At 39.4% G+C, this 14,041-nt stretch overlaps 1 protein-coding gene across 7 annotated transcripts in view; it reads right to left on the bottom strand.

Annotated features, from left to right (window-relative positions):
- Nucleotides 1-14,041, bottom strand: part of ARHGEF7 (Rho guanine nucleotide exchange factor 7) — a 460,949-nt gene that overhangs the window by 105,479 nt on the left and 341,429 nt on the right. The window contains exon 20 of one of the 7 annotated variants that reach the window (XM_033948010.1): nucleotides 10,000-10,280. The exons of the other annotated variants lie outside the window; for them this stretch is intronic. Within the exon in view, the coding sequence (XP_033803901.1) occupies nucleotides 10,240-10,280 (41 nt within the window). The 3' untranslated portion in view covers nucleotides 10,000-10,239. Of the gene's footprint in view, nucleotides 1-9,999; nucleotides 10,281-14,041 lie in introns of those variants that run through there. 7 annotated transcript variants of the gene reach the window in all.

The raw sequence follows: 14,041 nt of genomic DNA on the forward strand, positions 1-14,041 counted from the left end.
GATCTGGCAGGGCCATGGACTTAAATTAAGCGCAGGATCATACCCAGGATCCAAGGCCATAATAGGATCTAAGGCACCAACATGTAGACTGGCCTCTCCCAATATGGGCGGCGCTCCATGGATAATAAGAGCACATTGAGAGACTCAAATAGGTCTCCCAAGGGCTGGGCAGTGTCAGATTGCAAGGCAGATATGCCCAAAGGGGCTGCACCATGACGTGCTAAGTCTGAAGTGAAGGAGGTCTGCACTTTGGGTGAACAGCTCTCCTGAAAGGCTTTCCACATTAAATTGATGAATTACGAAGAAAAAGCCATATCAAGTAGCGTAGAGTCACTCTGAAAGAGCTCTAATTTGTGTTCTTGGATTCTGTGGCTTCTACATTCTTTTGCATGGGATGGTCACTGTTTCCAGGACTGGAGAAGAGAAATGCCCATCTCAGTGGGCTAGCCAACCTTTCCTCAAGCCAAGAAAGCAAAGGAGAGGCTAAGTCAGAAGCTCCCTCCTCTCCTTTCCATGTAGCACAGCACAAGGCGCACAGACACTCCCGAGGCACAGAATTTGTGCAATCCTGGCATCGATTAGTGGTAAAAGGCCCCAAGGACTCCATCTCAACAAGTTTTGAGGCAAAAGAATCAATTTGGAGCTGTAGGGAACTTTTTTAAAAAAAAGATTGCTAAAAATGTAAGATGGCCGCCATCAAGATTTTGGACCAAAAATTGCTGAAAAAACCACCAAAGGTCAAAAAATGGTGAATTGAGGATTTTTGAGGGTGGTGGGAACATGCAGAAACTACTAAAAACTGGAAATTAAGACCATCCCCCTGAGTCACTTCATAGGCTGTAAGAGCCTAACTTACTTTGACCTGTGCTGGAAACGTGCTGCAGCCTGCCTCAGCTCTGTACAATAGCTAGAAAGGGAGAAGAAATCACTATCTCATGCTTAAAGTCCTTTCCAATGGTGAACCAATGAACGCGCTTCTAGAAGGGGGAGGCAAAAACTCAGTCAGCACCATGTGAGACACCACTGAGCCTCCTACAGATGCCTAACAGCCTGCACTCAAACCCCTGCTAAGCAGTAGGTGAGAGGCGGTAGGCAGGGATGGCCCCGAGCTCCAAAAATACTTTTGCAGACTAACCAACAAGTACCACAAAGGTTTGGCCCATCAGCTGCAGACCTCAGTCTGCTTCTTCTCCATGCAGGCAGAGCTGACTCTGAAATTGGTAAGCTCCAAGCACTGAAACTGTCAAAAATTAACTGAAAAACATCAAGTAAAATAAAGAAAAAGGGAGAGCAGAATAGAAACACTCCTTCGAGCTTGCGTGCAAAAGGATAAAACTGTAGGTTACAGTTGAACTTCCTAGTGAAGTAAGAGGGTTACAGACAGAAATCTGAAGTGCCTCTGCAGAGCTTGCAGCGATGAGGAAATTACCTGATTGTCCAGAATGACACATCTATTGCACTAGAATAACAGTTAAAGTTATTTGTAATCTCATCTAGCAATCCCCTCTCTTATGACTCAAAATGAACTACTGTGATAACCCAGGAACTACTTAGAGGCATCAAATTGAAATCTATAATGCATAAGAGGTTGAGGAGTATAACCAGGGAAGTCTGTGCCTTTTAAACAGAAAAAAGCACAAAAAATTTAAACAAAGAAAAAAAATAAAAGAAACCTAGAAATAAGATTAAGAAAAGAAGTGCCAAGAAAGGGGTAAGGTGGCATTTTAAGCAAAGTAGTCAAGTTATTCAATTTTAAGATGACTGTGTTTTAGAAAAAAATTCCAAAGGCATTCTTTATATTGAGGTTAATTTATGTGTTTGTATGAGACACGATAAATCTGTTATGTTTGAGTGTATATGTGAGTGAGAAAGGCTGTTTCTGTGAGGCAGAAATATATAAAAGTTCTTCTTGTAAGAAGGGGGCTTTGCATGTATGTTGGCATGTCACTGCACCATGCAGCCTACACAGACAGTCTCTGTGGCCTAACTCACCTCCCATTAATGTGGAGTCTGTTGGCATGATGGTCTCTCTTCTCATAGCAAGGCTACCGGGAGCATAGCTGATATCCACAAGATGTGTGTGTGTGTGCGGGAGGGGGGCAAATGGCCAAAGAACATACTGAGTTCAACAGTTATCATAGTATGCCTGACAACACATTGCCAGCCACACTGGCCCACATCACAATATAATTGGCTGTGGGGAGAAACAGCTTAGTGGTTAAAGCACCAAGCTTAAGATCCAGAGGCATCCAGTTCAAATCCCACTGCTGCTTCTTATGAGTTTAGTCAAGCCACCATTGCCTCAGGTACAAAAATTAGACTGTGAGCCCTCCAGAGACAGGAAAAATACCTAGCATACCTGAATGTTAACTTACCTTGAGCTACTAATGAAAAAGGTATGAGAAAAATACAAATAAATTAAATAAATAATACATAAAAGGATTACAGGCATTGATACAGACCTCTTTCCAGGACCCTCCAGACTAACAAACCCATCCTCCCACTGATTTTAAAATAAATTATTATATTATTTAATGACTAAATCCAAATTTTTATGCTATTATCTCTATTTTTCACAGTTTGATTGGGGTATTTGAGACTGGTTGGGGTATCTGAGACTACAAAAAAAAAAAAAAGGGATGATCTCATAGATAGCTAATATTCCACAAGATCAGGTGCTAAATCATCAGCCATTAGAGCTCTGAGGCCCTAGTAAGGCCCCAGACCAGAACTCTCAGCTATAAACTAATCTAGACAGGACAGGTTTCAACATTGCTTGCTTGGGGCAGGCCTCCAGAAAAGCGCTGGCCATACTTAGCAACAACTATGGTCCTTGAATGAAGATCAGTCAATATTTTGCTAATTGTATGTTAACTTTTTTATATCAGGCACGTCAATCTCCAATCATTTATGTTTTTGAGAAACTGTTAGAAATCAAATCTTCAAGACTCAGCTTATAAGGTTTTAGCTGTATCCCTTAGGTTTCTCAATACCTTTTCTTAACCAGTCCTCAGCAGCATCACCACGGATTCAATAAATTTTCATGGTCTCTGGCTTTATATGTCAGCTCTTTATCGGACCTACTAAATTTTTTTTTCAACTATTAACTTTATTATTATTATATTTGTAAATAGTGAAGAAGTACTTAGCTTGGTGGTCTGTTTCAGGGATATTAGGCCAACAGTTTCCTCAAGGCAATAATCCTTTACTGCTTACAGCCATTAATTTTCTGACCACAACTACCATTCTAATTGTATGTTAGCTGACATAAGACTACCTGTTAAGCCTTGGGTACAAGGTTAGATTCACTTATTAGGATCTCAACAATAAAGGTGAGGTCTTAATAATTCTACTCAAAATAGGTCTCTCTCAATTTATTATATAAATGGAAAAGTGGAATACAGCAGTTCCTGCTCCAGTGAGTAGAACTGAGAAATAATTTATATTGTGTGTGTTTGTATGTACATGCACTGATGAGAAATATTAAGAATGTTGAAGTCCATATGAAATAAGTAATGTTGATATGTATGTCAAAAAGGGAATGTATCTGTGTGTGATAAAAATGTTATGTTATGTTAACCAGGTTTTCTTTTTTTTTTTTTTTTTTTTTTTTTAAGTTCAATAGTTTTTATTAAGTATTTTAAAGGATACAAGAATCATTTAAAGTACATAGAAACAAAATAAAGCTTTCTGTATATAAAATATATAAATTTATGTTTAACTGTATAGGAGCAAAGGCTCCAATTATTAAAAATGTATGTAAGGGATATATAAGATAAAGATAAGAGAGAGCAGTAAAGAAAAAAGGAAAGAAAAATGAAAGAGAGAAGAGAGGAGAAGAAAAGGATAACAGGAGTGTCTAAGAAGATGAGCGTACATAGGAATCTAAGAATGACCATGGAGATTTGTTGTATTTCAAGTTCATGCAGGTTCGGAATGTAACTCTCTTCTCATATGCGTAGGATTCAAATCTATGATACATACTCAGAGAGTTCCACCAAAAGGTATAATCTAATAGCGAGGGTGATTTCCAATTTTTTAGAATGTGCATGAGGGCAGTCACCAACATGGTATCAATGAGTTTAGGTGGACAATTTGATTGTGTGAAACATGGGTGTTGAGAGCGAAGGATTATAATGTCTATAGAGATTTCTTCTGAGCAGTTAGTAATAGATTGTATGGTGTTCCAGACGTAGGTCCAAAAAGAGCGGACTAGAGTACAATGAAATAACATATGATCAAGAGTTCCTTCCTCTTTCAAACAGTTCCAACAAACAGAGTCTTGTTTTAAGTTAGCTTTCCACATGCGAAGTGGGGTCCATATTGCCTGCCACATAAGGAAGTACATTGATTGTGATACTCTAGAAGATAAAAGCGGGCGATTTGTTGATGACCAGAAAAGCTCCCAATCAATGTCAGAAAGCGGAGTGGTAAGTATAGCGTCCCAGTGCTTCATAGATTGAGGTGAAAAAGTGAAGGAGTGATCTCTTAAAATACTGTAGAAGGATGATATCGCCTTACCTTTTAGTAGAGACAGAGAAGACCAGTTGTAAATAGTATTTTTGGAAGTCATATAGTCAAATCGTATATGTAAAGACGGCAACACTCCAGTGAGAGAACGCCATTGTGAATAAGTAGAAGGAGGTAGCGAGTATGTAGAGCACAGTATATCGAATGGAATTAACGAGTTGAGGGTAGACAATTGATGGACAAACCATATACCTGCCCGCTGCCACCTTTTCCATGATAGAGATTTGTCGTGATTTTGAATTTTGGGATTGTTCCAAAGGGACATGAGTGGACTAACCTTAACTGAGATTTCAGTCAATGTATCTATAAGATAAAGAGCATGCTGCGTTGCACCCAATAAAGAGTATCTCTTTAAGTGCCTTGGTATTGACACCGTTAGTAAGCATGAGATGTGTAAAGGCGTACATAAAAAACATTCCATTTCAAACCAGGCAGGAAGATCTTGAGTGGGAAGATTTTGAGTGGAGGAATTAGTGAGCCAGTAAGCTCCATATTTGGCTAATGAAGCAATATAATAGTGATAGAAATCAGGAAAGTTGAGACCACCGTTGATCTTAGAGGCTTTCAGTTTGGCGAGAGCGATTCGAGGTTTTTTCTTGTTCCAAATGAATTCAGATATTTTCATATTTAGCCAATGAAATAATGATTTCCGGCATAACAGAGGGAGCATAGAAAGAATATAATTAATTTGAGGGGCCAGAGTCATTTTGATGGATGCAATTCTACCCCACCAGGATAGAAAGAGTGGGTTCCATCTAGATGTAGTGTTTAGAACTAGATTTTTGACTTTAGATATATTAAGATCTTGAGCATGAACCGAATCTTTATGTATTAAAATCCCCAAGTATTTCACAGCTTCATGTGACCATGAGAAAGGAAAATGAGCCAAATCTGATGGAAGTATATTATCATTTAGAGGGAAGATCTCTGATTTCTCCCAATTAACAGAGTATCCGGAAAGGAGGGAGTATTGAGTGATAATATGAATAAGATTGGGAAGGGAGAGTAAAGGGTCTCTCAGAAAAAGTAAAACATCATCAGCATAAGCTGCTAATTTGAAATCTCGATCAGAGGAGGGAATACCTTTAATTGAGGGACTTTGTCGTATAGCTGAAAGGAGTGGCTCTAACACTAAATTAAATAGCAATGGTGAGAGAGGACAGCCTTGTCGAGTACCTCTATGGAGGGGAAATTTATTGGATAAAGAGTTGTTAATCCTAATACGAGCTGTGGGTTGATGATATAGCGTTTTTATCCAGTTTGTAAAAAATGGGCCAAAATTATACCACTTCAGGACACGAAAAAGGAAAGGCCACTCCACTCGGTCAAAGGCTTTTTCAGCATCAATAGCTAGGCCTATTACAGGGTCTGACATTGTTTTAGCATGAGCGTTAATATAGTGAAATAGGCGCAGGTTGTCTCCTATATATCTTTGTTTAATGAACCCTGTTTGATCTTTATGTATAAGCAGTGGGATTATTTTGGTAAGTCTTAATGCAAGTAGTTTTGCCATTATCTTGTAGTCTAAATTGAGGAGAGAGATGGGGCGAAAGTTTTTAACTAAAGTGTCATCTCTGTCAGGTTTAGGGATTACTACAATGGTGGCCTCAGTGAAATTGAATTGCTTGTCCGGAGTGGAGTGGAGGAAGTCATAATATTTAAGGAGATGAGGAGCTAGTAGGGTGCGAAATTGCTTAAAGAATTCGTTCGTGAAGCCGTCTGGGCCAGGGGCTTTCCCAGCAGGTAAGGAAGATATGGCAGTTTCAATTTCTAATATAGTTATTGGAGAATCAAGTTCCAATTTAACAGATTCTGGAATGGTCGGATGAGTTAAGGAGGTAAGATATGAGTCTATATCTGCTTCAGGAGTGGTAGATTCAGATTGGTATAAAGAAGTATAGAATTTTTCAAATTGAGAGGAAATTAGAGATCTGGTTTTGACTAATTGACCTGATGGATTCTGAATAGCCGTTATATGTAGTCTTTTAGATTTATTTTTAAGGTATCTGGCCAAAGGACGACCCATTATATTATCTCCCATGTAATGACCAGAGTTAGAGATAAAAATATCACGCCTAGCTATATGTGAAACTAAAGTATTATATTCATATTTAAGATTTTGAATACGTTGGAAAGTATTTGGGTCATGTATGTGGTTAGACATATGTTGTAATTCTAAGGTTTTGATGGAGTTTTCTAAATCTTTTTCCTTTCTCATGGACTGTTTCTTTTTCCAAGAGGCAATTTTAATCAATTCGCCTCTAAGGGTTACTTTGTATGCTTCCCAGACAATGGAAGGGCAAATTTCAGGATCTTTAGAATTATTTTCAAAAAACTCCGCAGTGAAAGAATTGATTTTTTCAATAATTTCCTCGTCTATCAGTAAGGCGTTGTTTAGCCGCCATGAGGGGGATTCCTTATGTGGGGCTGAGATGGAAATATATAAAGAGATGGCAGCATGATCCGTGAGAGAGATTGGATGTATAATGGTATTGGTGAGATCTTGAATAAGAGAAGGGGATAAGAGAAAATAATCAATTCTCGAGTATGTATTATGTGGAGGTGAAAAATGTGTGTATTCTCTACCTTTCGGGTAAAGCAAGCGCCAAGGATCCACAAGAGAATAGGCGTCCTTTAAAGCATGAAGAGCTGTGAAAGACTTGGATTTGGAGGGTTTACAAGAAGAAGATCTGTCAATATATAAATCTTGAATTTGATTAAAGTCCCCTCCCAATATCAGAGAACAAGTATCAAATTCAACTATCGCCAGCTGAAGCTCTTTGAAAAAGTCTGGGTGGTCTTTGACCGGGCCGTATATATTAAGAAAAATAAAATTAGTTGAGTGTATCGCAGCATGTACTAGACACCATCTTCCTTCAGTGTCTATTTTAAAATTGTGAATAACGGGAAATAGTTTATCATTGAGAAATATTGACACACCATTTTTCTTTTGATGAGTTGCAGGGGAATATAAGTGAGTTGAAAATCCCTTTAGTTGAAATTTCAAGGCAGCAGCGGGTAGGAGGTGGGTTTCCTGCAAATAAATTATATCAGGATGTTTATTGGATACATAATTGGCTATCTTTTTCCTTTTAATGGGATGGTTAAGACCATTCACATTAAAGGAAAAAACATGTAAATCAGCCATAATATATGATATATATTGTTGAATCATAGATTATATCTCCTCTGTCCAGAAAAATATCTGATATAATTGTAAGCTCGGGCAGACACTCCTGTCTAAGAAGAAAAGAGATAAAGAAAAGTGTGAAAGTAAAAGAGAAGAAATCAATAATATCAGCATAGTATATGGTCAGAAAAAGAGTGGACCACACTATTCTACATATTTTAAAACAATTTAAATGTGATCCTGTGACCACGGAATAATAACACATATGGAACAACTAGTAAATTCCACACCTATTCAATAATAGAAAATTTGAGATTAGTGTGCTTGATTTAGCAGAATATATGACATAGTATATACAATTCATTACGAATTATAAGAAGATGAATAGACAAAATAGACAGTGAATTTGGAGCTATCCAAGCAGGATGTCATATATCTATATTGATCAATCTAAGGTAGGTTTAGAAGATGCAAAAATAAGGAGGAGTTAAACCGTTGGATCCATCGCCAGGGCTCCGCCAGCTACTGTCACAGGTATAGAATCTATAAATTGTTGAGCAGTTATTGTGTCTGTGAAGGTGTGTGATTTCCCATCATGCCAAATGCGTAGGGATGCAGGATATATAAGTGCAAATCGCACTCCTCGATGATGAAGTATGGAGCATAGTGGTGCCATCGCCTTACGAAGGGAGGATACATGTAAAGAGTAGTCATTGAATAGTAGCAATTTTTGTCCTTTATATTCAAGCCGGCCAGATTTCCGAAAAGCTTGTATGATAAGCTCCTTTTCTTTCCAGTTGATGTATCTAGCAATTGTTAACCAGGTTTTCTAGTCTGCCTTTACCTATTCAGTTCAGGGTTGGATTACATTACAACAGGTAGGGTAAGTTACCCAGGAAGTTACAATGGCCAGTTTGACATAGACATTCAATAGAGTTGCTAGTACAGGTAGATCAGTACAATTAATATAGTTAGGTCATAGTTACAAATATATAGTTACAATTTTAAGTAGGCTATAGTTAGCTCATCGTTATGTCCCAGGAATTGTACTGGACAGTTTAGAAATAGGCTTTTATAATTACCATTACAGTTACTTTCGGGTTAGCTCCCTGTCTTGGTAAAGAAATGCTTTTAAAACTTTTCTGAACCTCAGATAGCGGTCACAAGATCATAGTGTAAGTGGTAGTCAGTTCCACTATTTTGCTAATTGATAGTGGATGGATAAGGTAATTTGCCTGGTAGATTTTATATTGTTGCATGCTGGGAATTTTAAGTGGAAAAGATTTCTGGTGGAATATCTGTTGAAGGCACCCTAGAATAGGGTGGCCAACCCTGTTAGGCAGTCATGGGGCATTCTCTGTCAGGATCTTAAAAGCAGTGATGCCTAATTTAAACGTGATCCTTGTGGTTATGGGCAGCTAATATATTTGAAAATGGAGTATACTTGTTTTTATATGTGTATGTTTAAGTCCTTGAAGATATCCATGTCCTTTTGGACTGAAGAACGTAATTTTGTACTGAAGGTCAATTTATGCACACAAGTTTCACAGCACATGAAAAAGTCATCTTTAAGTAGACTCGAATGTTGAAACAGATGCGACTCAAATCTAGTTGCATTTATTGTAGTCCAGAGGCCACCTATTTTCTCATACTGTGAAGTTATGTGCATGAACTTGAAATTTGTGTGCAACTATATGCATAAATTGTAAAAGGACATGAACAGAATTGGCATCTTTCTCCACTGGTTATTATATAAGACACTACAAAATAAGAAAAAAATGCCCTTTTCAATATTATCCATAATATCCATAGTGTGGGACAAAATTATCCATATATGGTACCTAGTGTCACTTACATGGTCCATATTATTTTATAGACCTTGAGTGATGATGAAAACTGTTAAAACCATTTATAAACTTGTAACTGCTTAAAAATCTGTAAAAATGATGCAAGGCAATGTTTCTTAATTAGGACAATACATGTTTCATGTTTTCTATGCAGTCTACCAAATTCAGTAATTTTTACAGAGTTGATTTAATAAGTACTCTCTTCTTTCTCCCTCCTCTCTCCCCTCAAAAAAAAAAAACAACCAAAAAAAACCTGAGAAAACACCTTGGTAAATTGGACTCTATACTGTACATAAAAACATTTGTTGTTACAATAAAAGCAATTTCGATCTTCAGAGTATCTTGTATATTGTGCAGAGTTTCAAAATATTTGAGAAATGGAAGCATCACAAAAATATAAGTTGACAAATGCCATAGCAATTCAAAATGTCATGGAGTCATGATTCTTCAAATTCATTTAAAATAGCCGTTATTGTTATTCCCTGAATATTCTAGGAGCAATAATACTGACATAGTATCATAAATCATGAATCACTTCATTTGTGGACTATACCATTTATGAAAAATCTGTTATTAAAACAAACAAATTTGGCAACTATAATTCACATAGCAATCAATTTGATTTGTTGAGAAGGCAGCTCTTTATGGCAGAGAATTACTCACATTACTGTAATTTATGAGGCCTACAGCTCTTCAGAATATGGCAGAAACAATACTAGGAGGAGGAAAGTGTTATAATACTTCACCAGTTCTAAAGGACTTGCAAGCACTACCTGTGGAAGAAAGGATCAAATTCAAGATTTTATGCCTAGTCTTCAAATATTTATATCTCTTGCTGCTACACAATCCCTCTTGATGATTAAGCTAATGCCTGCTTTACCTGGGTTTCCCAGGTCTATGCTTTGGGAAACACTTAGCTCATCATGTTTTACTACTACTTATCACTTACATAGCACTGAAAGGCATACGCAGCGCTGTACATTTTGACATTTATAGATGGTCCCTGCTCAGAAGAGCTTACAAACTAACTTGGACAGGCAGATATGACATAAAGAGTTGGGGAGGCAGAACCCAAGGTGAGAGGAGTTAGGAGTTGAAAGCACTCTCGAGGTGATGATGGCGTGGATAAGTGCTTTGGTAGTGGTCTCAAAGAGGAAGGGTCAGGTTTTGGTAATATTATAGAGGAAGAAGCAGCAGGTTTTAGATTAATGTGGTATCTGGGTGGTGAAGGAGAGAGAGGAATCAAAGATGACCCTGAGATTATGAGCAGATAAAACAGGAAGAACATAAGAACATAAGAAGCGCCATCTCCGGAACAGACCCTAGGTCCATCAAGTCCGGCGATCCGCACACGCGGAGGCCCCGCCAGGTGTACCCTGGCATAGTTTTGGTCCCCATATCGCTCCAAGCTTCTCGTAAAGAGAAGTGCATCTAGCCTACCCCTACCCATGTCACTTCATGCCACTCATAAGGAGATGTACATCTAACTTACCCTTAAATCCTAGAATGGTGGATTCCGCAATTACCTCTTCTGGGAGAGCATTCCAGGTGTCCACCACTCGTTGTGTGAAGCAGAACTTCCTGATATTTGTCTTGAACTTGTCCCCCCTTAGCTTCAGCCCATGTCCTCTTGTCCGTGCCACATTGGACATTGTAAATAACGTTTTTTTCTGCTCTATCTTGTCGATTCCTTTCAGTATTTTGAATGTCTCGATCATATCCCCTCGTAGTCTCCTTTTCTCAAGGGAGAACAACCCCAGTCTCTTAAGTCTTTCCTCGTAATCCAGGTTCTCCATACCTTTCACCAGCTTTGTTGCTCGTCTCTGCACCCTCTCTAGCAGTATGATATCCTTCTTTAGGTATGGAGACCAATGCTGGACGCAGTATTCCAAGTGTGGTCTGACCATCGCTCTATAAAGCGGCATTATGACTTTCTCTGATCTACTCGTGATTCCCTTCTTTATCATGCCTAGCATTCTATTCGCGTTCTTCGCTGCCGCCGCACATTGCACCGACGGCTTCAGTGTCCTATCGATTAATACTCCCAGGTCCTTTTCCTGTTCAGATTTTCCCAGAGTTGCACCTGACATACTATACTTGTGTTCTTTATTTTTTCTGCCTAAGTGCATCACTTTGCATTTTTCTACATTAAACTTCATCTACCATTTATCTGCCCAATTCTCCAATCGGCTCAAGTCACTCTGGAGTTCTTCACTGTCCTTCTGCGATTTGATGGCCCGGCATAGCTTTGTGTCATCTGCAAACTTGATGATCTCACTGGATGTTCCATCCTCTAGGTCATTGATGAAGATATTAAATAAGATGGGCCCAAGTACCGAGCCCTGGGGCACACCGCTAGTCACATTTTCCCAGTCCGAGAACTTCCCATTTATGCCCACTCTCTGCCTTCTGTTCTCCAGCCATTTGCCTATCCATCTTAGTATATCTCCTTCTATTCCATGGCCCTGCAGTTTCCTGAGGAGTCTTACATGTGGAACTTTGTCGAACGCTTTCTGAAAATCCAAGTATATAATATCCACCGGTTCTCCATTATCAATTTGTCTGTTCACTGTCTCAAAAAATTGAAGTAGGTTCGTCAAGCATGACTTCCCTTTCCTGAATCCATGTTGGCTGGCTTTCATCAGGTCGTGTGTGTCTAGGTGCCGGGTTATGCTATCCTTGATCAGCGCCTCAACCATCTTCCCAGGGACCGACATGAGACTCACAGGTCTATAGTTGCCCGGTACTCCTCTTGATCCTTTTTTGAATATCGGCGTGACATTTGCTATCTTCCAGTCGTCTGGTATCTGCCCTGTTTTGATTGACAGATTGGCAAGTTTTTGGAATAGTTCTCCGATTTCCACTTTTAGCTCTTTCAAGACTCTCGGATGAATTCCATCCGGTCCAGGGGATTTGTCGCTTTTGAGTTTGTCGATCTGTATATCTGGTCCAAGTCCACGTCTACTGTGGTAAGGCTGTCCTCTGTTACTCCTTTGAACACTTTCACTGCTTCTGGAATTGTTGCAGTGTCTTCCTTTGTAAAGACAGATGCAAAGAATGAATTTAGTCTGTCTGCGATTTGTTTGTCTTCCTTGATGTACCCTTTCCTTCCCTGGTCGTCCAGCGGTCCCACCGCCTCATTTGTGGGTTTTCTCCCTTTCACGTACTTGAAGAAGGGCTTGAAGTTTATGGCCTCCTGCGCTATTTTCTCCTCATAGTCCTTTTTGGCATCCCTCACCGCCCTGTGACACTTCTTCTGATCACCCTTGTGTTTGTTCCAAGTTTCGATTGTTTTTGTGCGTTTTCATGCTTTGAAGGAGTCCTCCTTTTCTTTTATGGCTTCCTTCACCTCTTTAGTAAGCCACGCCGGCTCTCTTTTGCCTTTGGTTTTCTTTGCTTTGGATATCCTCGGAATATAGAGGCTTTGTGCTTCCGTGATAGTATTTTTCAGAAGGGACCATGCCTGTTCTACCGTTTTGACTTTGCCCATTTTTTTCTTGATCCGTTGTTTCACCATGGCTCTCATGCTATCATATCTTCCCCTTTTGAAGTTTAAAGTTGTGGTTGAGGTTTTGGTACTTTTCCCCTTCCCGACATCGAGTCTGAAGTTGATCATGTTGTGATCGCTTGTCCCCAGCGGGACCGTGACTTCTACTTCCTTTGCTGGCCCCGTAATGCTGTTTAGGACCAAGTCCAAGGTGACGTTTCCTCTTGTCGGCTCTCTCACCAATTGTTCCAGAAAGCAGTCCCCTAGCACTTCCAGGAACATTGCCTCCTTGCCACAATTTGAAATTCCCAGGTTCCAGTCTATTCCAGGAAAATTGAAATCCCCCAAGATTATGACATTACCTGTCTTACATTCGTATTTAATTTCCTCTATCATTTCCACGTCTGTTTCTTCCATTTGTCCTGGCGGTCGATAGTAAAGGCCAATCTTTGTGTCAGCTCCGTTGTGTCTGGGAATCTTTATCCAGAGGGATTCCAGCTTCTCTTTCTCTTCTGTCATAGTCTCTCTCACAGATTCTATTTCTTCATGAACATATAGTGCAACACCTCCACCTTTCTGCCCCACTCTATCTCTTCTGTACAGGATGAGAATGTTTTCTATAGAGACGGAAAACGAGGGAAGCGGGAAGATGAACAGCTCTTTTTTAGCCATATTCAGTTTTAGATGGCAGTGAGACATCCAGGTAACAATGTCGGTCAGGCAGGCTAAGACTTTGGTCTGGGTTTCAGTAGACGTATCTGGTGCTGAGAGGTAGATCTGGGAGTTATCAGCATAGAGGTGATACTGGAAGCTATGGGGATGATCAGTGTTCCAAATGAGCAAGTGTAGATTGAGAAAAGGACTAGTTCCAGGATAGAGCCTTGAGATACACCAATTGATAGTGGAAAAGCTGTGGAGGAGGAACCATCATTGCATACACTGAAGGTGTGATGGGAGAGATAGGAAAAAAATCAGCAGAGGCCAGTACCATGGAATCCCAACAAGGACAGCGTATCAAGGAGTAGGCGATGATCAACAGTATCAAAG

Source organism: Geotrypetes seraphini, chromosome 6, assembly GCF_902459505.1.
Source record: "Geotrypetes seraphini chromosome 6, aGeoSer1.1, whole genome shotgun sequence".
Lineage (NCBI taxonomy): Eukaryota > Metazoa > Chordata > Amphibia > Gymnophiona > Dermophiidae > Geotrypetes > Geotrypetes seraphini.